Source organism: Salvia miltiorrhiza, chromosome 1, assembly GCF_028751815.1.
Source record: "Salvia miltiorrhiza cultivar Shanhuang (shh) chromosome 1, IMPLAD_Smil_shh, whole genome shotgun sequence".
Lineage (NCBI taxonomy): Eukaryota > Viridiplantae > Streptophyta > Magnoliopsida > Lamiales > Lamiaceae > Salvia > Salvia miltiorrhiza.
The window spans coordinates 63,306,089-63,330,270 of NC_080387.1; the positions used below are offsets into that span (position 1 = coordinate 63,306,089).

General features: G+C 34.9%; 4 protein-coding genes across 30 annotated transcripts; 3 read left to right on the top strand and 1 right to left on the bottom strand.

Moving 5' to 3' along the window:
- Positions 1 to 559: 559 nt before the first annotated feature.
- LOC131003493 (probable protein S-acyltransferase 1) lies at positions 560 to 3,352 on the top strand. Of its 4 annotated transcripts, none has more exons than XM_057930000.1 (6): positions 560 to 1,061; positions 1,357 to 1,536; positions 1,618 to 1,920; positions 2,089 to 2,310; positions 2,422 to 2,869; positions 2,942 to 3,352. In XM_057930000.1, exons 1-5 carry the CDS (start codon positions 963 to 965, stop codon positions 2,866 to 2,868), a joined length of 1,251 nt encoding a protein of 416 aa, XP_057785983.1. In that variant the 5' UTR covers positions 560 to 962; the 3' UTR covers position 2,869; positions 2,942 to 3,352. The 4 variants fall into 4 exon arrangements, with proteins under 4 accessions (XP_057785983.1, XP_057785991.1, XP_057785974.1 ...); XM_057930008.1 differs by having other exon boundaries at positions 564 to 1,061; positions 2,949 to 3,352; XM_057929991.1 differs by having other exon boundaries at positions 633 to 1,061; positions 1,357 to 1,920; positions 2,949 to 3,352.
- Positions 3,353 to 6,872: 3,520 nt separating this feature from the next.
- Positions 6,873 to 9,782, top strand: LOC131003654 (probable protein S-acyltransferase 4). Its single transcript, XM_057930200.1, has 5 exons — positions 6,873 to 7,335; positions 7,772 to 7,966; positions 8,300 to 8,608; positions 8,753 to 8,974; positions 9,089 to 9,782. The coding sequence occupies exons 1-5, from the start codon at positions 7,279 to 7,281 to the stop codon at positions 9,512 to 9,514; spliced, it is 1,209 nt and encodes a 402-aa protein (XP_057786183.1). The 5' UTR covers positions 6,873 to 7,278; the 3' UTR covers positions 9,515 to 9,782.
- Positions 9,783 to 10,884: 1,102 nt separating this feature from the next.
- Positions 10,885 to 18,010, top strand: LOC131003537 (magnesium-protoporphyrin IX monomethyl ester [oxidative] cyclase, chloroplastic). Of its 23 annotated transcripts, XM_057930152.1 has the most exons (10): positions 10,885 to 11,533; positions 12,346 to 12,410; positions 12,479 to 12,806; positions 12,901 to 12,999; positions 13,081 to 15,530; positions 15,650 to 15,706; positions 16,058 to 16,205; positions 16,334 to 16,485; positions 16,676 to 16,782; positions 17,555 to 18,010. In XM_057930152.1, exons 1-5 carry the CDS (start codon positions 11,069 to 11,071, stop codon positions 13,342 to 13,344), a joined length of 1,221 nt encoding a protein of 406 aa, XP_057786135.1. In that variant the 5' UTR covers positions 10,885 to 11,068; the 3' UTR covers positions 13,345 to 15,530; positions 15,650 to 15,706; positions 16,058 to 16,205; positions 16,334 to 16,485; positions 16,676 to 16,782; positions 17,555 to 18,010. The 23 variants fall into 23 exon arrangements, with proteins under 23 accessions (XP_057786135.1, XP_057786077.1, XP_057786068.1 ...); XM_057930094.1 differs by lacking the exon at positions 16,676 to 16,782 and having other exon boundaries at positions 16,058 to 16,256; positions 17,558 to 18,010; XM_057930085.1 differs by lacking the exon at positions 16,676 to 16,782.
- LOC131003831 (probable aquaporin SIP2-1) lies at positions 13,435 to 14,921 on the bottom strand. 2 transcript variants are annotated; one of them, XM_057930389.1, is made up of 3 exons: positions 14,631 to 14,921; positions 13,889 to 14,140; positions 13,435 to 13,825 (listed from the first exon to the last, which is right to left on the bottom strand). In XM_057930389.1, exons 1-3 carry the CDS (start codon positions 14,919 to 14,921, stop codon positions 13,634 to 13,636), a joined length of 735 nt encoding a protein of 244 aa, XP_057786372.1. In that variant the 3' UTR covers positions 13,435 to 13,633. The 2 variants fall into 2 exon arrangements, with proteins under 2 accessions (XP_057786372.1, XP_057786368.1); XM_057930385.1 differs by having other exon boundaries at positions 13,435 to 14,140.
- Positions 18,011 to 24,182: the final 6,172 nt, after the last annotated feature.

Below are 24,182 nucleotides of genomic sequence, written 5' to 3' on the forward strand. Positions count from 1 at the left end.
AATTGAATATCTATTAATATTTGAAATACAAAAAAATCTTATAGAATCTGAATTGAATACACCCTGGTGGAGATACATTTTAATAAAATGAGTCGTGATTTTTTTATTTATAGATTAACAATATTAAATAAAGAAATTTAGAGATCGCGTCATTGTGGACTCGAATCCAAAACTTTTGACATTAGGCATTAATCACTCTATCGCTTAGCCAACACACGCACACATAAATGGTGATTTTTATGTAGTAGATAAATGATCCTATCATTATATGAAATCTGTGGTTGAAATTGAACTAAATGTATTTTTTTGTTAATAATGTGTATATTTATAAGGATAAAAGATAATGAAAAAATGATGTTACGTGTTCTAAAAAAATGTTATATTTTTTATGAAGTGGACATAAAAAATGACAAAAATATCTTACTTTTTGATGGACGGAGAAAGTAGAATTTTAATATATTGCATATATTAATTGAAAAGGCGTAATTTCAATTGTATTAACACTGATCTTCAAAATATTCAATATAAATATATAGGCTTGGTGGCAAAAACATAAATACAAAAATCAAACATATTTATTACCAGCGCGCGCGCGAAAAATCCGCATAAATTAGGAGAAGATGAAAACCAACCGTTTTGCAACTTCCAAGAATAGTGGGATTTGTAAGAGAAGCAGAGAGACATGGCTAGGAAATCATTTACGTTGTGAGAGAGGGCTGTAGAGCAGAGGGGGCCAGTGGCTAATGGTGAGGCAAAAATTACCCAGAAAAAAGAAAATTTAAATAAAAAAGGGAAGTTTTTTGCCATCCTCTCCATGTCTCCAACTGCTGGCCCATCTGAGAAATCCTGATTTTCTCTCACCCATTTTAGGGCAATTTTGTTTTTGTTTGCAGAAAATTTTTAGGGGAAAACTAAAGAAATAATAATTTATAGGGCAAAAATTAGGTGAGCAATTTTTCTCGATGGGTGGGCAAAAGTTCCCAGATTTTGCTCCACCCTCTAAATGCACTGATCGTCCCTCGGCGAAGAAAAGGCTCTATCAAGTTTGGAGGGGTCGAAATGTAAGATATTTCTTCCTCATTTTTTTAAAAAATTTTATTGTTAAACGCTAGTATTTCTTTATTAAATGTGTATCATGGAAGGTGGTTGTTTTTCCCATTTCATGGTTTAGTATAGTTTTGATTTAAGTTTTTCTTCATAGAAGTTTTGCTGTGGGAAAAAAAAATTTAATGTAGAACTAGGGTTTCATGCAATGGGATAGTTTTGTGTTTGGCTTGTCTCTGCAATGCCTGTGCTTACATTCATATCAGCTTGCTTAAAAATGTAGTTACGATGAACTCTGTTTTTCCTTTTCAGAAATTTTTATGTGGCGGGAGATTGGTCTTTGGTCCTGATGCAGGATCAGTCGTTTTGTCGACGGTCCTCATAGGTGGTCCTGCATTAACATTCTGTATAAAGATGCTTATGAGGATCTCAGAGGTCGATTTCTTGTACGGGCGCATTGTATTGACTGGGGGATTTTTCCTCACATTTTTGGTGGGCAAACCTCTATATATGTTGCATTTATCAGGAATAATTTTGAATGAGTTTTCTCACTTGTCATTGCATTGTTTGCAGGCTTTGACATTTCTCTACATGACAGCTGCAAGAAATCCTGGTATAGTTCCTAGGAACAACCGGCCACCGGTTGATTGTGAGGTAGAGTCGGTTAGATCCATGGATTGGGTCAGCTGTGGAACTCCTTCGTTCAAGATACCAAGGACGAAGGACGTTATGGTGAATGGCCACACAGTTAGAGTCAAGTTTTGTGATACTTGCTTGTTGTATCGCCCACCACGTGCATCCCATTGCTCTATCTGCAACAACTGTGTCCAGAGGTTCGATCACCACTGTCCGTGGGTGGGCCAGTGTATTGGAGTTGTAAGTCTCTGGATCAAATTTGGGATATATGCTAAATCTTGCTAAGAATTGAATCATTTGTGTTTCTCTTAGGGAGTTTGAATATTAACTAGTGAGAAATATGAACTTGTGCTCATCAGTGTCGATGCATCTTTGTGCTTCATGACTCGATTATTTGATTTGATGCAGCGAAACTACAGGACCTTCTTCTTGTTTGTGACAACATCAACAGCCTTGTGCATATACGTTTTCACGTTCTCTTTGTTGAACCTACTCAAGAAACCAGGTCCCCTGTGGCGAAACATGTCAAACGATGTTGTATCAGTTACCCTAATCGTTTACTGCTTCATCTCCGTGTGGTTTGTTGGTGGGCTCAGCGTCTTCCATTCCTATCTCGTATCAACCAACCAGGTTAGCCAACCTTCAACATTCGAAAGACCTTCTGTTTTGAGCTGTTGATATTGTGGGAGTTGTTGAGTTTCAACCAGCGCATATCATGATTCGAGCTAAATATTTGAACAGACGACGTATGAGAACTTCAGGTACCGTTATGATAGGAAGGAGAATCCATACAATCGCGGGATAGCCAAGAACATCAAGGAGATCTTCTTCTCTAAGCCAGTAGCTACTCCGATAAACTTCCGGGAATGGGTGGACGAAGCAGATTTCTACATAGAATCCATATCTAGAAAGTTCAGCGCCGACTTTATCAAGACACACGGGAAGCTAGACCTAGAACTCGGTGTTGTTGGCAAGGACGGCAAACCACTCCCGGGCATTCTGCAGCATCTGGATTACAACGGAATCGAGGAGAGCTTGAAGAAGGCCAAAGGAGGGAAGGTAATTCTTGATCCTTATTTCCTTCCCTCCGATCACGAAGACAGATACACAACAGGGGATAGTTTCACTGACGATGATCGGTCTGAGTTTAGCTCTCAGAGAACATCTTCTGCAGTGTTTCGTAGATAAGGTAAGCTGGTATTTTCTGCAATTTTCGAGTCTTATGCTCTATTTTTCGCAGTTTGAAAGAGTTTTTTTGTAGCATGAAGGTTGAATGGCTGATCACAATCACACAGCAAAACTTGCTTAAACCGCATTGACAGAGAAGAATATGGAAAGAAATGTGTATAGTTACACCTCTTTTACTGTTTGTGGCTGCATAGATTTTTCATTTTTCCTTGTTCTTTTATGGCTCTCATTTTTAGGGCTTTCCATTGTGATTTTCTTTTTTAATTTTTTGGTTAGGAAATATTTTTGCATTTTGTCACAGCAGGAAAGAGATGTATTCTGCGGTTTACAGTTTTACCAATTTTGCTACAAAAAGTTCCACAGCAGACTTCGTATTTTCCATTGTTTTTAACTTATTAGAGTATTGCCGTGATGGTGTTGTAATGTATTTGTGTAAAATACAGAGATTGGAACATGATACGAAGTTTAAAATTGAACTGCAAAATATTTGTCTGCTTTCATTTTTATTTATATGCATAAATATTTTGATTAAGCAGAGTAGTCTCCTCCTGTCATGGATTTTCTTGTTGAATGACAAAGTCTGACAGATGTTTAAGATATCTGACAAACATCGTGCTGGCTGATCAGGGTACCAATAATTTATTAAGAAATCATCCTCGAATATTACTACACAATTAAAAAGTTACTTATTATTTCAAATTTCCACATTTTTTCTCTTGGTAAAACAAAATAATAGTAAATGAGATTAATTCAAGAGTAAACCGCCACATTGTGGCCACCCACAATTTAACTAAGTAGAATATATTTAATTTATTTAACTTATTTTTAAAATAAAAATAAGATTTAGTTATTTTATCATATTCTCTACATTATAGTTATTTTTTTGCAATTTTTTGGTAACTTTTTTATTTTTATTAAAAAATAAATTAAAAATAAAAAATACAAAAAAATAAAATAAAAAAATAAGTACAATGTAGAGAATATAATAAAATAACTAAATCTTATTTTTATTTAAAAATAAATTAAATAAATCAAGATTATCCTCATTATATTAGTGTGTGGGTGGCCACAATGTAGTTGCATAGATTTATTGAAATTTAAAATGCTCTATTCCTTAAGTTTTATAGTAAAAATGCACTCTTTTATAAATATAAACATTTTATGCCCTATTATTTAAATACCATTTGATTTGATGGGTTTGCTTGGTTTTCTATGAAAGTCTTACACATTTGACCGATTTGACAGTTATCAGTCATAAAAGTCAACGTTTTGACAGCTATCAGTCAAGAACACATATGAACGATGAGTGGCTAGATCATGTGTCCGTCCGGACGGACACATAATTTCACCTGTCGGACACATGATCTGGGTGGCAGATCATGTGTCCGACCGATAAAATCATGTGTCCGGTCCGGCGGACACATGATCTAGCTACCCACCGATCATATGTACTCTTGACTGATAGCTGTCAAATCGTTGACTTTTATGATTGATGGCTGTCAAATCGGTCAAATGTGTAAGACTTTCACAAAAAATCAAGCAAACTCATCAACAACAAAAGGTAAAATAAGTACTTCATATAATTAGAGTATCGAATGCTTTGTATAATAACTTAGGACATTTTTACAAAAAAAACTTAAGAAAGTGGGCATTTTTGCCAATTAACTACTTAATTCAATATGCTTACAAAGTAACTTGCATTCCAATATTAAAATCTTTTTCCTTCGTTTTTACTCTAATATGCTGGCTTATAATATTGTAAATATATTAACTTCCATCGATGTCTTTTTTACTCTGTTATTTTAATAGAACACACGTCTGATAACCAACACATCAAATGGGAATCTATACAACTGGATCTTAGTAAAAATGGAACTATTCAATTTAGTTTTCTGTGAGGCGTTTTTGTAGGGTGTCACTTTTTATTTGAATTAATACAACGTGGGACACCTAATTCTTCCAAAAGATAGCTACAAGTGATTAACATTAACATGGGATTAACTCAAATAATCAGAGTTTAGACTATATTAATTGTGTCATAATTAATATGTTTATAGCCACCGTTCGAAAAAAAAGAAGTAACAACAACAAACCCTTCTTCTTAGCTGGTTTGATGCAAATTTGCACTGTTTTTTTTTTTTAGAAAAATTTTAGTAGATGCAAATTTGTTTATAATTACTCTATAAAATGTAGATACCTTGTATAGATTAATACTAGATAATATTACGTGGATTTTTTAAGCGAATGTTGACTTATACTACTACTATTTTAAGGTGGTCTTGGGTACATCCGAGTTGACCCGTACTCAAATCCTGATCCGCATCTTGATCTAAACTCGCATCCTAACTCAAATCGCGTAAATGACACTATTCGATTTTACAAATGACACTGTATGTAATTAACACTATTATGTTAAATAAATGACACTGTGTATAAATAACACTATAACATTATAAATGACACTGTGTATAATTGACACTATTCAGAAATATAAATGACATTTCCTGTAAATGACATTATAAGATTGTAAATGACATTATAATATTTTAAAGGGTTAATAGCCAGAAAATACACGAACTTTCTTCGAAATTGCATATTGCACACGACCTTCAAAAATAGCCCCATAATACACCACCTTTTAATTTAATCGCAAATTGCATCACGATTGGGTACTTCAAAGGTGCAATTTGCGACTAAATTAAAAGGTGGTGTATTATGGGGCTATTTTTGAAGGTCGTGTGCAATATGCAATTCCGATGAAAGTTCGTGTATTTTCTGGCTATTAACCCTATTTTAAATAACACTATAATATTGAAAATGACACTATAACATTTTAAATGTTACAGTGTCATTTATATAATTGAATAGTGTCAATTATAAACAATGTCATTTGTATAACTAAATAGTCTCATTTACACGACTTGGGTCAGGATGAGGGTTTGAATTAGCATGCGGGTCAGAATTTGTGTACATATCAACCCGAGTGTACAAAAGATTTTGTGTACTACTCTAGTGACTTTTTATCCCAATTTATTACTTTAGTTTTCGAATTATTTATATTATATATATGAATATATGATGATTGATTCTCTCTCTCAAATTGTATCACACAAGCATTCAAAGAAAGCATGCCCATCCTAATTCTGAATTCTGTACGTTTTAACAGTAAAATAAACATTTTGGAATCCCCCATTATTCCATTAACACAGAAATAGTATATCAAAATAAACAAGCACGAAAAAATATTTAAAGAGAAGAATTTTCCACGACAATTTGAACTTTCTGTCTTTCTCCACGTACAGACATAGTAGTAGTAATATAGGGATATTTAAAATGAAGAAAATTTTGAATCTGAATGCTGTGCCTGCACGTTCACCGTTCGGTGAAGTGATGTACATTAATTATTATGCTGTATATTTTCAATAAATACAAAGATATTTAAAAAAATTATACTATGTATATTTCTTTTAAAAACTCTTCAGTTATTTACCTCAAAAAAAAAAAAAAAAACTCTACAGTTATAACTTCCATACAAGTAGTTGATTATAGCGTTGACTCGTTAAATTAATTAATAACAAAATCCGCAATGTTAATTATTAGTATGATAGTAATTAAATTTTTACGAAGAGGACGGCTTAGATTATTGTCTCTGTCAATTTAATTATTGAAACATTTTGAATGGGATTGTATATAATTAATAGATTAGGCATTCTAAAGAAAATGGGAAAAATGAATATTCAATTTTTTGCATAATTTTTTCTACTATTGGAGCAATAAATTTGAAAAATAAATTTTATCACAACTTGAAAAAAAAGGAAATTTCGAATCACAACAAAAAAAAGGAAAAATAAAGAAAAAGGAAATACTAGTACTAAAGTAACCCTTGGAGTGCAGAAAATAGAAAAAATAAAAATAAAACACATTAACAGTTGGAAGATCCGCCAGCAGCAAAAACAGTTAATTAGTTAATTAAGAATTATCTGAAGAAATTAAAAAAAGAATTAAGCACAGATTTCAAAATTTTCGAAATAAACTAACAGAAGCAGATGCGAGGAGACGAACAAACATTCGGCCTAAGAAAATCCGTCTTGAGAGGGCGATGGCAGCTGTTCCTTGACCACCCACCCCATTTCCAACATTTCCTACTTCTCTCTCTCTCACAGCCAAACCCCATATAACAATTCTTGAAATCCAAACCCTCCACTCATAAAACTCTGTAATTAATGCATGTTCGTGCATGCAACAATTAATCAGCAACGGTGAAAAGGCGCGACTTTTGGGATCTTTGATGTCATTTCCTATGTCTATGTGGGCTTCTGTGACAGAACGAAGCAGTGGAGGAAAGAGAGGAGCTTTCACTATTGGAAATTAAGAGCAAAATCTGAATTGGGGTTTTGGGTTTTCTTTGTCATGGACCTGGGAAAACCCGAAACTAGGAGGCTTTATCAAGTTTGGAGAGGGAGTAATGTAATCCCTTTTCCCCTTTTTGATTGACTGTTTGGTGATGAATGAGAATCCCATTTGCTGATTTTGAAGTTTCCTGCTTTTTTCTTAGCGAAATGAACTGTGTTTTTGTAGTTAATATACTGTCACTGTGTTGTAATTAGTTTCTTGATTAGTGGATCTGTGTTTTGAGGTATTGTCTTATGAATTTTACATGCTTACAAGTTCGAGTTCACACTTCCGAATTCCAAATTTTTGGGTTCGAATGTATTTCATTTTTATTAAATTCAGAAATTAATGTGGATGCTGTTTAATGAGGGGCTATGCGTTCCTTTGTGTGTCAATATCTGCACTTAGATGATTCTTGTATATATGAATCCTATTTATGACATTTTTGGCACGATATTTAAAATCAAGCACTTATATGAAAATTTTGGTTTATGTTCTTTGGATGTTGCAGAGGTTCTTCTTTGGAGGAAGATTGATATTTGGCCCAGATGTGGCTTCTTTGTATTTATCCACATTCTTGATTGCAAGTCCAGCTGTTGCATTTTGTATAAAGATATTTCTCATCTCTAGGCATCGGCTCAAAGAAAATCAAAATGTCGTTCCTTGCTATGCTGTGCTTGTCGTGGCTATAGTGCTAACCATTTTGGTAAGCACTCCGAAACTTGCACTAATTCTTTCCTGATCAGCTCTACTTGAAAAGTTAAAATTTAAAGTTTGTATTAGCAATTTACAGTGATTAGTGTATTATGCTGGAAGTTGCTGCTCTGCACAACATGCTATTGATCTTTGTTTCATTCCTCTCTGTCCTTACTTTTTCTCTCCCTTTTTGGCCCGAGGCTACAAAATTACTGTAATCTAATCATTATTTGTAGTCGAGGTATGCTGAAGTGATGGCATATATGATTAGAAGGTTTACCTCATATTGTGGCTCACTAGGAAGAAAGAAATTGCTACCATCACGTTTCCTTATCTTGTGCAGGATATATTCTTTCTCTTCCTTGCGTCTAGTAGAGATCCCGGAATTGTTCCTAGGAACAAGAAACCCCCCGAGTGTGATGAGACAATCGAAATGAACACACCTTCAATGGAGTGGGTCAACGGTAGAACTCCTCATCTGAGACTTCCCCGAACAAAGGATGTCACTGTAAATGGACACACAGTCAAGGTGAAATTCTGCGACACCTGTCTGCTCTACCGCCCTCCCCGTGCATCACACTGCTCCATCTGCAACAACTGTGTCCAGAGATTCGATCATCATTGTCCATGGGTTGGACAATGCATTGGTGTAGTGAGTATTATCTTCTAATTTCACTTTCTTGGCATCACATTAACTTAATTGTATTTGGTTTTTGTGCATTCATCTAATTTTGCTTCACATAAATCTTCCTTGTGAAACTAACATGATCATCTTCTTCTTCTCTTATATCTGCAGCGTAATTATAGATTCTTCTACATGTTCATATCAACATCAACGCTCTTGTGCGCATACATTTTTGTTGTCTCATGGTGCAATATTGTCACCAGGAAAGGCACCGTGTGGAAAGCAATGACATCTGATTATCTGTCAGATATTCTCATCCTCTACTGCTTCGTTACCTTTTGGTTCGTAGGCGGCCTTACAGTTTTCCACTTCTACTTAATCAGCACCAACCAGGTGATCTTTCCCCATCAATCTGTATCATTTTCTATCGCAAGAAATTAGGTTGCTTGCACGAATATATGTTGTTTTCATTTGTTCTACGCCTCATTTGTGCACTCGTCGATGCAGACAACGTATGAGAACTTCAGGTATCGATATGATAAGAAGGAGAATCCTTACAACAGAGGGATGATTAGCAACTTCAAAGAAGTGTTCTTCTCTACAATCCCACCTTCTATGAATGATTTCCGTGCAATTGTCAAGGAAGACGATGCTGTGATCATGGAAACAACGGGCCAGAATTTCATGGGAGATGTCACTAGCAAGAAGGAGAAAATAGACATCGAGATGGGGTCAAGTTTTGTTGACAGCAATGGTATTGTGATTCCTGATCTTCTACGGAATCTTGAATTCGATGACATTGAAGACAATGTGAAGCACAAGGAAGGGAGTGAAGGATCCGACTCAACAGAGCCGACAAGTAGCCTAGCCGTTGAAGCCGAGGCCAACAAATATGATGCAACAATATCTGAACATAACATTAACGAAGGATGATGGAGATGCAGAAGAGTTTCTACTTTCATGTTTGAAGTGCCTGGTGTGTTGCTGCTGGATTTCTTTGTCGTATTTGAGCTTACAGCCGAAACAATGCTGTTGAGAGAGCAATCTTGCAGCAGAATGAGGGAGAAATCATGTCAGTACCAAGATGTGGATTGGTTCATATACATGTGCAGTTTGTTTATTGTGTTGAGAAAAATTTGTGTATTTTGTAAACATATAGTATTCTTTTCGGAGGCTGAATATATAGGGAGGGGTTCAACTTTTTTTTTTTTTTTTTTTGTTGGTTGAGTTAACAACTGCAGTTTATATACAAACATACCAACTTACGAATAGCTACTCTGCCTCATTAAGTGCGGGAGGAAAGTATTTGGCGGAAATGGTTAGTGTTCGTGTTTATTTGCATTGTCTGGGGCGTTTGATTTGATGGATATGATAGATAAAATTAGAGAGTGATTAAATAATTCATCAAATTTTGGAGTGATAAATAAATAATCATTTAATTACATAATTAGAGTCTTATTCATTTTTGGTCTAATCATTCAAATTAATACTTAATTAAATTGGATTATTTTATTAATAATATTTCATCACTAAAACTAAAACGCCCTTTTAGAGTACTAGCAGAAAGAGCTTACGTTGTACCCATAATTAATGTTATTTTATTTGATAAAATAAAAAATATGAATATAATATTTATTATATTTAATTTTTCAATTAACAATTTGGTCTATTTAATTTTATTATCTCTTACAACATTTTTTTTAAAATCTAATACTCCCTCCTATTCAAAATAAAAGTCGTTTTAGGGGTTTGCACAATTTTTAATGATAAAAATTTAGGCCTATAATAACCTTATTTAATGATTATTTTTACCATAAATGTTAGAATGAAAAACATAACAAATAAGCGGTCGATTAAAGGAGACAATTAATAATGGTAAATAAATGGGGTTAATTTTGGAATCTAAATCTAAAACGACTTATATAATGAAACTAATGAAAAACATTAAAACGACTTTTATTTTGAATAGGAGGGAGTAGTTCATTACTTCTACTAAATATAATTATTAGATAGATATATTTATTTATAAGCCTTATCAATAGCTATAGATATATATCACATATATTTAGTGTAATATTTAATGAATTGATATATTCTTACAAAATAATTTTAAAATAAAAGAGTAAAATAGACAATCCACGTATTATTCTCAAGGCTCTTTTTATATTGGTATACATATTCATACTTTTATACATAAGTTAAAGAAGTTATAACAAATTTTTCACAATAAAATTTAACAAAACACAAACATGTCTAAAATCTTAAATGGAGAGAGGTACACCACAAGAACACTTGAACCCCAAAAACCCAAAAACCACGATTTGCAAATCAAGATGGCCAATAGGAAAATTCCACGTGTCAGGCTCCAATTTATCTCCTAGATCTTCATTGGATGAGATTAGATTCATCCAAATTATATAACGCGAACGTCTCATCCCACCAAAAAAAACACCACACTTCAAATTTCTGCTGGAAATTCTGTAGAGAATGGCAGCAGAAATGGCTCTAGTGAAACCCATTTCCAAATTCAACAACTCCATCCCAAAATTCGGCAGCTCGGGACGCCCGAAGACAAGATTTTTCACCGTGAAAATGTCTTCCACCGCCACCCCGCCGCCGGCGACCGCCGCGAGCAAGAAGAAGACTCAGAAGCAGGAGATCAAGGAGTCCCTTTTGACGCCGCGGTTCTACACGACGGATTTCGATGAAATGGAGCAGCTCTTCAACACCGAGATCAACAAGAACTTGAACATGGCGGAGTTCGAGGCTCTGCTGCAGGAGTTCAAGACCGACTTCAACCAGACACATTTCGTGAGGAATAAGGAATTCAAGGAGGCTGCTGACAAGCTGCAGGGGCCGTTGAGACAAATTTTTGTCGAATTCTTGGAGAGGTCTTGCACTGCTGAGTTCTCTGGTTTCCTTCTCTACAAGGAGCTCGGACGCAGGCTTAAGGTATCTGTGTGTGTTTCATGAATTCTTGATTGGTTTTTCTGTATGAATTGATTCAAGTGTTTCTTGTGTTTTATGGTTCTAGTGATTTGGCTCAATGTTGGAGCTATTTAGTTTTATGATTGAGTTAAAGTCTTGTTTTTTAGTAGTGCTACTTGCTTATGATTAATTTTCTCTGATTGTGTTAGTGCATTGATCGCAGCGTGTTTCCCTAGTTGGTAGTGCTTGATGTAGTTATTGCAAACTGCTTACTACTTCAATTTTGATCTTTGAGGTCTACTTATTTAGGTTTTGATAAATGTGAGACGTTTACAACCTACAACTGCATGTTTGTATTTCTTGAATTATTGATTGGTTTTGTTGTATGAATTGATTCAAGTGTTTCTTTTGTTTTATGATTCTAATGATTTTTGCTCAATGTTGGAGCTAGTTAGTCTTATGATTGAGTTAAAGTCCTTTTATTTATTTATGCCAACCTTAAATTTAAAGTCTTGTTTTTTATTAGTGCTAATTGTTTATGATTAGATTTGTTTTATCATTTTAGTGCATTGATTGCAGTGTGTTCCCTAGTTGGTAGTGCTTGATGTGGTAATTGTAAACTGGTTTACCACAATTTCGAGGTCTACTTATTTAGGTTTTGATAAACATGAGAAATTTACAACTGCATGTAACAGAAATCTTGTACTTAATCACACCTTGTTAAGACAGCATTGCTTGCTAATTTTAGACAATAGTATTGTTGTCTACCACATCAAATGGCCTATCTTGAAATAGCCGTTTCTTTCAAATCATCTCATTGTTGGCTGCTTTTGCAGAAAACTAACCCTATGGTTGCCGAGATTTTCTCTCTGATGTCCAGAGACGAAGCGCGCCACGCAGGGTAAGTAAGACTCCCTTTTGACTTCCCAAGAGGCTGCCATGGATGCTGATAATTAAGGTTTTATGCAGGTTCTTGAACAAAGGTTTGTCAGACTTCAATTTGGCTCTGGACTTGGGGTTCCTCACAAAGGCCAGAAAATACACTTTCTTCAAGCCTAAGTTCATCTTCTATGCAACATACTTGTCTGAGAAGATTGGATACTGGAGATACATCACCATATACCGCCACCTCAAGGAGAACCCCGAGTACCAATGCTACCCGATCTTCAAGTACTTCGAGAACTGGTGCCAGGACGAGAATCGCCATGGTGACTTCTTCTCCGCGTTGATGAAGGCTCAGCCTCAGTTCCTCAATGACTGGAAGGCGAAGCTGTGGTCCCGGTTCTTCTGTCTCTCTGTAATCGCCTCGATTCCTACCTGCTTGTTTTGTTGTTTTTGTTTGAAGGCTTGTGATGCATCTATTCTTACATCTTTTGAGGTTGGATTTGCAGGTTTATGTGACAATGTACCTTAATGACTGCCAAAGAAGTGCTTTCTATGAAGGCATTGGTCTTGACACAAAGGAATTTGATATGCATGTCATCATCGAGGTAAAATAAAAAACTATTTCTTGTAGTGTTTTTGCAGATTCACGTCCAAGAATGGCTGAATCTTGGTGTCATTTCATGCAGACGAATCGCACGACTGCAAGGATCTTCCCTGCTGTGCTGGATGTTGAGAACCCAGAGTTCAAGAGGAAGTTGGACAGGATGGTGGAGATCAACACACGGCTGCTCGCAGTCGGGGACACCGATGACATCCCGTTGGTGAAGAACCTGAAGAGGATCCCTCTCATTGCAGCTCTGGCTAATGAGTTGCTCGCTGCGTATCTCATGAAACCCATTGAATCTGGTTCAGTGGACCTTGCTGAGTTTGAGCCACAACTTGTTTACTAATTTTTTTTTTCATGGAGTGTTAAATTCATTTTCAATCTTTAGAGTAGAGTATTGCAGCTTGTCATTGTATAATAACTATGATACAAATCATTGTATGCATCTGGCATTCTGCAGTTTCTCATGTTAGTAAAAAAAAAGTTGGAACAATGCATTAGGTTTCAATGTCTTGATTTCCTGCTTACATAGACCTTCTTCAACTACATGATTGAAGGTAGACATAAACAGTAAAGCATGACTTAAAAATTGCATCTTTTACTGTACAATTACTAAATGATAAACAACAGCGCGTTCAATCTGATTTTTCCAGCTTCTGCTGTGGGGAAGTCGCCTTCTTGACAGCAGAGCGCTCGTCCTTCTTCATCCGAAACAGTATCCCAGACAGCCAAACGGCTAGCAGAGTGGCCTCGACTGGCGCAAGGCAGTAAACAATCAAATGCTCTTTGGTGATGTGTTGGCGATTAGCAAAAGCCCAGCCCATTACCTGAGAGGAAGAGAGAGATTTTAGAGGGGGTGAGATGAGACGAAGAAGGAAAGAAATACTTACGGGAGCTGGATTCATGCATCCGCCTGTTAGATCTGCAGCAAGAATGTGGAGAGTAAGCTTGGCAAGGCTGGAAATCCAAGTCTTGGTAAGGAAATCCTGTGTAGCCAAGCCAAGGGTGATTGTGACGATGGCGAATGCCAGGAGACCTTCTGTCAGTGCGCCCGTTGCAATGTCAACTTTCAAGTGTGGGGCGTGCCCTATTCCAGGGAAGGTCCACAGGATGAGCCTCACACCATAAACTGACCCAACCACCTTTTCCAAAAAGAATCACAGATGCAACACTATTAAGCTTTGCCAAACACATATAACAACAAAGGCTAGGAGTCCATAGCTTCACGCCCTCAACTACCCCAAAACATAAACAAAAGATCGTTTTGATCATAGATCCACTAAACGCACGCCCTTCTCATTAACTACACCACTAACTTGGAAAATCAACAACGACTATAAATCCACAACAATTTCATCTATCTTCATTTTTTTTCTCTCCAACTCACAATTATCCCTTTAACAATTCATATGCTTCTTAGACATTAGCCTAAATCCTGTTCAAAATATGCAAATACACAAAATTTAACGGAAACAAAATAAACCAAGTCGTAGTAGCTCCTCCAACAACGAGCACCGCAGAGGAAAAAGTAACATAACAATTCCAACATCAATCCAAAAATTTCAAAAATCCTCCATGGAAATCATATCTAGCTCAAACACCAAATTAATAAAATGGGGGAAATAAAGGAACCTGTGCAGGGATTCGGGCGCCGACAGTGAAAATGAAATTCGAGAAATCTCCCGAAATGGCGGGGGCCAAGACGGAGAGTGGATTGTACGCGCCGCCGTCGGTGGCCTTGCTCATGTAGGCGAAGGCGAACATGTTGACAACGGCGAGGGCACATCTAGCAATGTCGCCCTCCAGCTGACTAGCGGCGTTACCCATCACGCTCTGCACGAAAATCTTGATTAGCTCGTTCGAGAACACCCACGTTAGCGAAATCGCGAAATCCGCCGCGAGCAGCCGCCGTGCGCCCGCCATTTGGGGGGAGGCCGAATCAGAGGAGCATGCGACGACGGACGAAGGTCGGAATTTTGAGCGCGTGAAGAAGCGGGGACGCCGTTTTGACTTTTATAGGAATATCTATCTCCGGCATTCCATTTGGTTGAAGATGATGGCTTCTTGGTAACGCTTTAATCTCTCTGGCTATGATTTTTCCAAGCTCACATACATGTTTGTTTAATAATGACAAGTCCAATGAAATAATTTTGCTTTTCAAAATAAATGGAGTAGAATAAATTTATAATGTTGGGAAAAACGAACAAGATATAATTGAATATTTTTTCTAAAAGAATAGTAATGCTATGAAATTTTTGACAGTAATAACGAACAAGAAAAATCAATGAAAATTAAACAATACACATAAAGAGTTAACTATTTTAACAAAAAATAACTAGTATAATATTTTTATTTTGTTTTTCTAGGTTTATTCATTTTATACATAATGGTAATTAGTTTAACAAAATAACAACAATAATAATCAAATCTTTATCTGAGCTAATAAAACTTAAATTATATGCTTGTGAATAATATATTTTCTACATAACATAACCACGGAGCTCTCTCCCAGTTGACGCTGTCGCTCGTAGGGTAAAGTCCTGCTCTCTCTCACACACACACGCACGCTTGCACACACGCGCGAAGAAGGATATACTAGCTCGTAATCGGACTACAGTTGTAACAATTCGTTAATCTCCGATTGTGAGCAGGTTATAGTGATTGCGATCGGTCACGGATTTCGAATCGATTTCATTTCTGTGCGCGAGGTACGGTTTACTTTCAGATTTGTTTTCTTTTTGTTAACACCGCAGATTTTGTGCGTTTGAATCTCTTAGAGGACTTCGATTTAGTATGTATGAACATTCAATCCCTTGAAAATCGTTTAGAGTCTTGAGTTTCTCACGATTGCTAGTCTAGAGAATTTATTTGTTTAAAGGTGGCAATGACATCGTAGCAGCTTATGTTTTGATTAATTTCGTCATATCAGTCGGTCTTATTTAAGATCTTTTCTGGTCATCCCCCAAATCTCGGGGGATGGACATGTGCGTGTAAATGTGTTGTTTGAATTTTCTGTGCTTTATATTGCAGAATTTAAGCTCTTACTATTATTTTTGCAGCTAGTGATTTCGAAATCCTTGAGGACATAACCTCTCAAATATTGTCACTAGTATGAAAAATGAATGTTTTCACAGTTTGAAGAACATCCAGAAATTGGAACGGAATGAGCTAAGGGGGGAATGGGATGGAGGTAGGAATGGTATGAAGGTAGGCTGTAGTAAGCAAGCCATGACAAACTTTGGATGATTCATATGCTTGGTATGCTCAACGAATATGGAATTGTGATTTTCCTATTATTGTAGGATTAATATATTATATTTGAAATTGATTGACAGCTTCATATCGCAATAAAATTTAGTGGAATCGTATGGCAGCCTATCCGCATGCCTGAGACTAGCTGCCTAGAACTGGAGATCATCTATGGCTTAAGAGAGAGAGAGAGAGAGAGAGAGAGAGAGAGAGAGAGAGAGAGAGAGATTTCACAGAGGTATGATTCTATTTTAGGAGAGATGCCCTATATTTTCTATGGCTAAAATTGTCAAATCATAAAATATAGTATATGGGTAATTTTGTTAAAACATAATTTTAGAAGGATTAGGAATGACTATTAGTTTAATACCGTACGTTGAGGAAGAAATGACTATTTCTAATCTAGTAGGAATGGTGTGATTCATCAGAAAAAGTTATACCAAGCATTAAGCAAAAGAATTGAAGGAAAGTAGGAATGGCCATTTCATTTCCTCCATAACATCATCATTCAAGCACCTCGTTAGTGTATTTCAATGTGAGTATTGTGTACTGGATCCATACTGTTTCTTCCTTGGATTAGATTTTTGTGGTGTCAAATAAACTGGTGATTAAATCATCTCTTGCAAGTCTCTCGAACCAATGTTTTCTTGATTCAGAAGTTTGTGCTGCTGTGCAAGCCCGGCAGCTTGATGCTTAACTGCCTATAGATTATTAGGCTTATTTATTTCTTAAGATATTTCCAAAGAAAGATCCCTATATTCTAACTTTCAACAAACAACTTTTAAGCGTATCTTTAGATATCGAAAAGGGGATGGATTTTGGCATCCTCATCCCCGCTTAACTGAAGGACCGGGGCAAGCTGGGGGTAGGTGGGGGTGAGGAATCTCCATGTTTTTTTAATTTTTTTTTTGAGTTAATAGAAAAATGGTCTAGGATTGGGTCGAGGATGGTTCCACTTGGATTATTTTTCATTCTTAAAATTAAGTTAGAAAGTATGGATCAGCTGCAGCTTTTGTTGTTCTTATTTGCTTTAACCAACTATAACCAAACAATCAAAGTATATCATTCATGCGCTTGATCACAGTAACCTTGTTTTTATAGGATCTCATCAGTTTTTATAGTTAATCGTGGCTGATGGTTACCAATTAATATTAATAAAATTGCAGTTACCAACGGTGTTACTATTTAATGAAAACCAACCATTTCATTTACTTGCACTGCTGCCATTCTGATCCTTTTTACTTGTGTATCCACATTTCATAAATAATATCAATAGCATCACTAATTTGATCCCCGTGTCTTAATAGCAGGAACAACGTGGGCTTTCGCTTTAAAGCAAAATGGCTGGTTCTAGGGTCGCTCATGCCACTTTGAAAGGTCCGAGTGTGGTCAAGGAGATTCTCATTGGAACTGCACTTGGCATTGTAGCGGGTGGCGTATGGAAGATGCACCACTGGAACGAGCAGCGAAAAGTTAGAGCATTCTACGACATGTTGGAGAAAGGTGAAATCTCTGTCGTTGCAGCAGAAGAGTGAAAACTCTGCTATTTCTTGCATTACTGATATCCTTATTGGTTCAATGGTGATTTTCTATCTTCATCGATTGACTCTTGAACCGAACACGAGCTCTTTTGGTTTCAAAATATTATTGAAATAAGTAGTATGGAACCACTTAACTGCAAATTCTGAAGCTTTCAAGGTTATTGTGTTGTTACTTTGTCTGAAAATTTGATTAATCATTTAATGGTTCTTTGTCTTGTACTACGCATACAAGTTACATATGTATGTTTCTTTACTATTTTGCATATGTTTCTAAATATATAAACTTTTAACATATTTTGATTTTGCATATCAATTAAAAATTTTGCTTTCCAAATACAAGAATTTGTAATTTGTTCTTACTTTTCACAAAGTTATCAATTCCCCGTAAATTAATATTGACGTGGACTAATGTAATATCTATATATGGTTAAAACAATGTAATTGAATACCTACACCGTTTAACTAGTCATATCACTTTACTTCGTCATGATGATATTAGTTTATAATTCAATTAGTCACGATGATATTAATTTATCGATAATTATTAATCGTGTGAAAAATTAGAACAATGAAAAATTTGGGGTTAATTTGGTATAAATACATCAATTTTCCACGATTTTGAAATTAGACATAAGCTTTGAAATCTTCCTGACAATACTCAATCTTTGCACCCATTTTTAATTTTGGCCCGCCTAAATTTCTTTGGTTGTAATAAACCTTTAATTTTATTATAACTACAAAATTGTCACTCAATTTTAAAATTGATTTTCAATTGAAAATTGTCTTTTTAATATGTTATAAATAACAGATGTTAATTAATAAATCATCGTCATTCCTTTTTTTTTAAATATATATATTTTTTTTTGATCGGTCAAAGTCATGTTAGATGTTAGTAATTAGTTCCCCATCCACTCCAAGAACTACCTTATCTCTCAATTCACCAAATCCACCTTATATCTCCAATCTCCAATTCGCTCCCAAGAGGGATCGAATTCGAGTAAGTTACTCAATTTTTTTAAATAAATTATTGAGTAAGTTTATAAATTGCATCACAATAAACTCGAATTCGAGAATTTTGATTTTAAACATTAATCAACTGTATTTGCTTAGCCGGCGGAGCTACTTGGTCTTGTTTGACTTAATTAGTGTAATTTATAAAGAAATTAGTAGTACGTTCGTCCGTACGATGCACATGAACATTAAAATTAGACCATATTATAAATAATATATCGTTTCAAGTCTACTTTTATATTTTATATTAGTATATATAAACTTAAGAGTAATAATATTTCAAACTAATGCGTACAACTTAAACATTGATTTTGTCGTATTTCTATTTAAACATTAATTATAAAGAATTAATATATCAGTCCATCCCAATTCATATAACAAAAGGAAAATTTCTATTTAAACATTAATTATAAAGAATTAATATATCAGTCTATCCCAATTCATATAACAAAAGGAAAATTTAACCATGTAAATAAAAAATCGGAAATTATAACCTTTTAGATATAAATATACTAATTTGCCCTTAATGATTTTTTTTAAATAAAATAATTCAAAAATAAGTTAAAGAAAAATAGCCACTCTTCTTGAACCCATCGCCCCTATCTCCTCGGGATAGCGCAGCCCTCCTCCCCGCCAGGGGCACCGCCACTCTCGCCGCGCTCGGATCAAGTGAGAGCCACATTCTTTTCGTGAGAACGGAGAAGTATGAACTAAACACATAAAGTACATGAACAAGAGATGATGAGGCCGTGAACAATTTATGTATTTGTTTATGGTTCTCCATCCTCCAAAAAGATGTGGTTCTCACTTGATCATTTACCTATATTTTTACGGTAGCCCTTCCTTAGGTTCTATGGAGAAATTATATAATTTGTGAAATTGCGAAACGTTGAATAAATCAATAATTTTGATGAATACACATTCTAGAGGGTAATTATTGAAAATCCCATCACTCCCGAATGTCTATTCATCAAAATTATTGATTTATTCAACGTTTCATAATTTCGCAAAAATATATATGGAAATAAATAAATTCAAAATAAATATGGAACGTAGGATCAATCAAGTTAAGTGGCTGAGATTTCTTCTCCATTCTCTAAATATTTCCATTTCTCTACGGATCTTCTCTCTCTCTCTCTCTCTCTCTCTCTATATATATATATATATATATATATATGAGTGCGCTCTAGTGAGACCCCCTATTTTTCGTGTAACATGAGTACAATGAATAAGACATATAATACTAATGAACAAGACATATATCTAACAAACAAGATGTATATACTGATGAAAAATAAAATTTTAAAAATTGGTAATGAATAAGACATATATACTGATGAACAAGACAATATATACTGATGAACAATGCGCAGTATATACTCATGAATAACAAAATTTAAAATATTCTGCTCCCTCCAGGATTCAAACACTGTGAAAAAAAATCACCATCCAGATACAATATCAGCCATAGGATTGATAAAATAAACGCACCAGATCGTACGTGCCCTAGATCTCACTAAAATTAGGGGGTCTCGTTGTAGCGCCCATATATATATATATATGAAAATGTTCAATTGAGAATGCTAAATGTGCTGAGAATTCAGAATTGGTCCGAACAACTGAGAACAAATCAATTTATTTTGATGAACATATTAATAATTTTTATGAACGGGCGTTTTGGTCTGGGTTCGAATCCTGGAGGTGACGTGGTTTTTAACAAATTAAATAAATATATATATGTTCATCAGTTATACTTGTATGTTCAGAAAATTTATTGATTTTGTTCATTATTCGCATTTCTTACGAAAATCAAATTCTCAATAGGAAAAGGTTCAATAGAGAAATGTAAATGTTGAAAGAAGGGATAAATAAATCTCGTGTCCAAATTTTGATGAACATCTCGCACTCTCAGGATTCGATCCCCAAAGATTCAATAAAAATATTGGTATGTTCATAAAAAAAAATATTGATATATTCAACGTTTCTAAATTTCTCAAAAAAATTAATTTATCCATAGAAACTAACCCTATATATATATATATATGGAGAAGTTCTATTGAGAAGCACAAATGTCATGAGAAGTGAGAATCAATCTAAATAGGCCTAGGGTTCGAACAAGTTAGTACATTTTGATGAACATGTCAATTAATTTTGTTGAACGCGCATTTGGTCTAGGGTTCGATCCCTGGCGGTAACATGTTTTTTAATAAATTAAATAGATTCGTATGTTCATAAGTTATATTGGTATGTTCAATGAATTAACTTATATGTTCATTAATCACTATTTTTTTGCTTCTTCCTTCTCCGTAAACCCTAGCTGACACTACTCCAAATTCGCTCATACTCTACAGTTTTAAACTGTAGAGTATGTGCATTTCGCTCTGTAGAGAAAAGTAGTGTAGAGAAAGACCCCCCCATTCTCTCTACGGTAGTAAAACCGTAGTCTATAATTAATGTAGACTACAGTATATCACGTACATACTCTACAACGTTCAACCGTAGTCTATTGTGTTCAATCGTAGTTTATTTATTTCGAACTGTAGTGTATTTGTACTTTTGTCTACGGTTTTAATGGATAATTGTAGTCTATATTTTCGAAATATTAAAGTTACGATGTTATAGAATATAGTTTAAAACCGTAGTCTTTATGAAATATAGACTACGGTGTTAATATCGTAGTTTATACCTATTACTACGGTATCATATTGTAGTTTGCTTGTTTTAAAACTCTAGAATCCAAAACGAAATTAAAATACAAGAAATTTCATTTGCATTCAAAATCAAAATATTTCATCCAGCAATCTTGTAGCAAGTATTAATACAAATGTCAAACCCAAAATTCAATTCAAAATTTACAATATCAAGTATTGACATATTACATAGCTAAAATAAAAATCTGTCATACTATATGTGTTCCAGCAACAAGCTTGCCCGCTCAACACGAACTTCATCAATGTCTTTTTGGCCATAAGTTCGATATCCTGTATATGTTAACAATTAAAAATTTAATTATTAACACTATTTTATATAAACAAAAAAAAAATAAAAAAAATAAAATGCATGTGTTAATCTTACAAAATCTTCAATTCATATATATAGTCTTCTTTAACTTCTCAACTTCTCGTCTTCTATGTCACCACTTCTAGGCACTCGTACTTTCTTCCACATGATAGCTCCATCTACATCATTTTTGCTGCATAATTCATCCTTCTACAATTATAATAGATCAAGCTTAAGAAAATATTGGAACAAAATGTTATAAAATAAAAACAAAACATAAATTTTCTCATAAATTTTAAAACAAAATGTTTTAAAAGATGAACTATTTTCTCATGAATGCTCACTGTCAGATTTTAGGATGGTTAAAACAGTCTGTTTGCGAGAGGATTTTATGGTCTTCTCGTCATCAAAATGTAATGAAAATTTTACAATGTCTACCTATATGTTCAGAGTTAACATACACCAAATTTCAGCCTAGTTGGTCTCTGTTTAGGGTTATTAGCCTGTAAATACACGAACTTTTTATATTTTTTGAAATTTAACACGACTTTTATTTTTAGTCCACAAATACACGAACTTTGCATTTTTTCTGATTTTTGACATCGACAAGAAAAAATTCTAATTTACTATTAACCTGAAGGTCGGTATACCATGTCATCCACTCTCTAATTAAAATAATGAATCAAATTACTCTATTCAAGTGCATATTTCGTAGTCCACGTCATGTATTCCGACCTCCACCTCAACAGTAAATAGAGTTTTTTCAAGTCGATGTTAAAAATAAGAAAAAATACTAAGTTCATGTATTTATGAGCTAAAAATAAAAGTCATATTAAATTTCAGAAAATATAAAAACTTCGTGTGTTTACAGGCTAATAAGCCCTCTGTTTACTATGACAATAAATTTTTACAAGTTTACTACACAAAATAGTGAAACTTTCCGGGAGAAACAGTTTTACGGGAGGATTTCATGATTTCTTTCTCTCCCTCTTTTCTCTCTTCTCGTCCAAGCTGTGGATGTTGCGGGTGCAGTCGAAAATTCTTCCACTGAAGAACCAGTGTCCAAGTTTGGTTTCGCAAATTTCTGTAATCCCCACATATATGCATGATTATTTCTTGTTCCTATATTCATTGGTTGGTTTCATTGCCTGAAATTTGATCCTTGTTTTGTTCATATTCTTGGAGCGCCATGTTTGATTAGGATACGTTTTCATATTGTATAGATAGAGATACTATTAATTCATACTCACTTATATTATTCGCATATGTATGCGTTTTCTTATTCATAGCGATACTATTACTTGATAATATTCCTACATATATACGCGTTTTCTTATTCCCTCTCGAAAAACGTGACGGCTGCCGTCTGAAGCGACCCCACCCTGCCCGTCTGCCTGAGTGTGGCAATGAGGGAGCCCTCGTCCTCCGACAGCAGCGAGCAGACAGTGGAGTTGAGCGGAAGCAACACTTGCACCGAGCACGTGTATTGGGGAACCACGAAGGCCAGCTGCTCCAACGAAGATTGGGCAATAGCAGTAATGCTGAAGGATCCCTCAGCATTCGTCGTGTTTCCCCCCACGTTCCTAGTAAAAAGTCGCACATTGCAGTTCAGGGACACGACGGCGCCGGCTACCGGGCTGCCGGGGCAGTTGCCATCATTGGTGCAGCAGAGCTGGCCGGTGACGCGCAGCCCTTCCGGCAAGATTTGGGCGTGGGCTCGTGGATTGCAGATCGCCAACAAAATGAGAGAGACAAACAAAGCCTTACTCATGGATTACTAATCAACCTAAAAAATCAAAATTATTTGATTTTGTGGTGTGTTGATGGGTGACGAAACTACAACTATTTATATATACACATATGAGTGTGTGTGTGTGTGTTTCTCTCTCGTAATTCAGATTTTGTTAGGCATTAATTAATTTTGTTTGAAAATTTTGGAGGAAGAGGGTTCAGGGTTGGGCTGCACTAAATAGCTAGGTTTTCAATAATAGTAGATGGAGTTGCCTTTCTTTTTTAGAAGAATGCATATATATTCTAATTAATATGTTTTATATAAGTTATACTAGTGTGTAACCCGTCGAAAATTCGACGGATAATTATTTTAATTATATTTATAATTATAATAAATAAAATAATATTTATTTCAAAATAATGAATTTTCTATGTAAATAAAGATTTCACTATTTTTTCTCATCACAAAAATGTATTGCAACATGTGATAAATATTCACACATATATATACATTTATAAATATAATTTATCACAATAATTAGTTATTCGTCTCAATAAAGACTCGAATATTAAAGAATAAACATTCATATACAAAATTAAGAGATTATAAATTAGAAGAAAAAATATGTAAACATGTTGATAAAATGTTCGT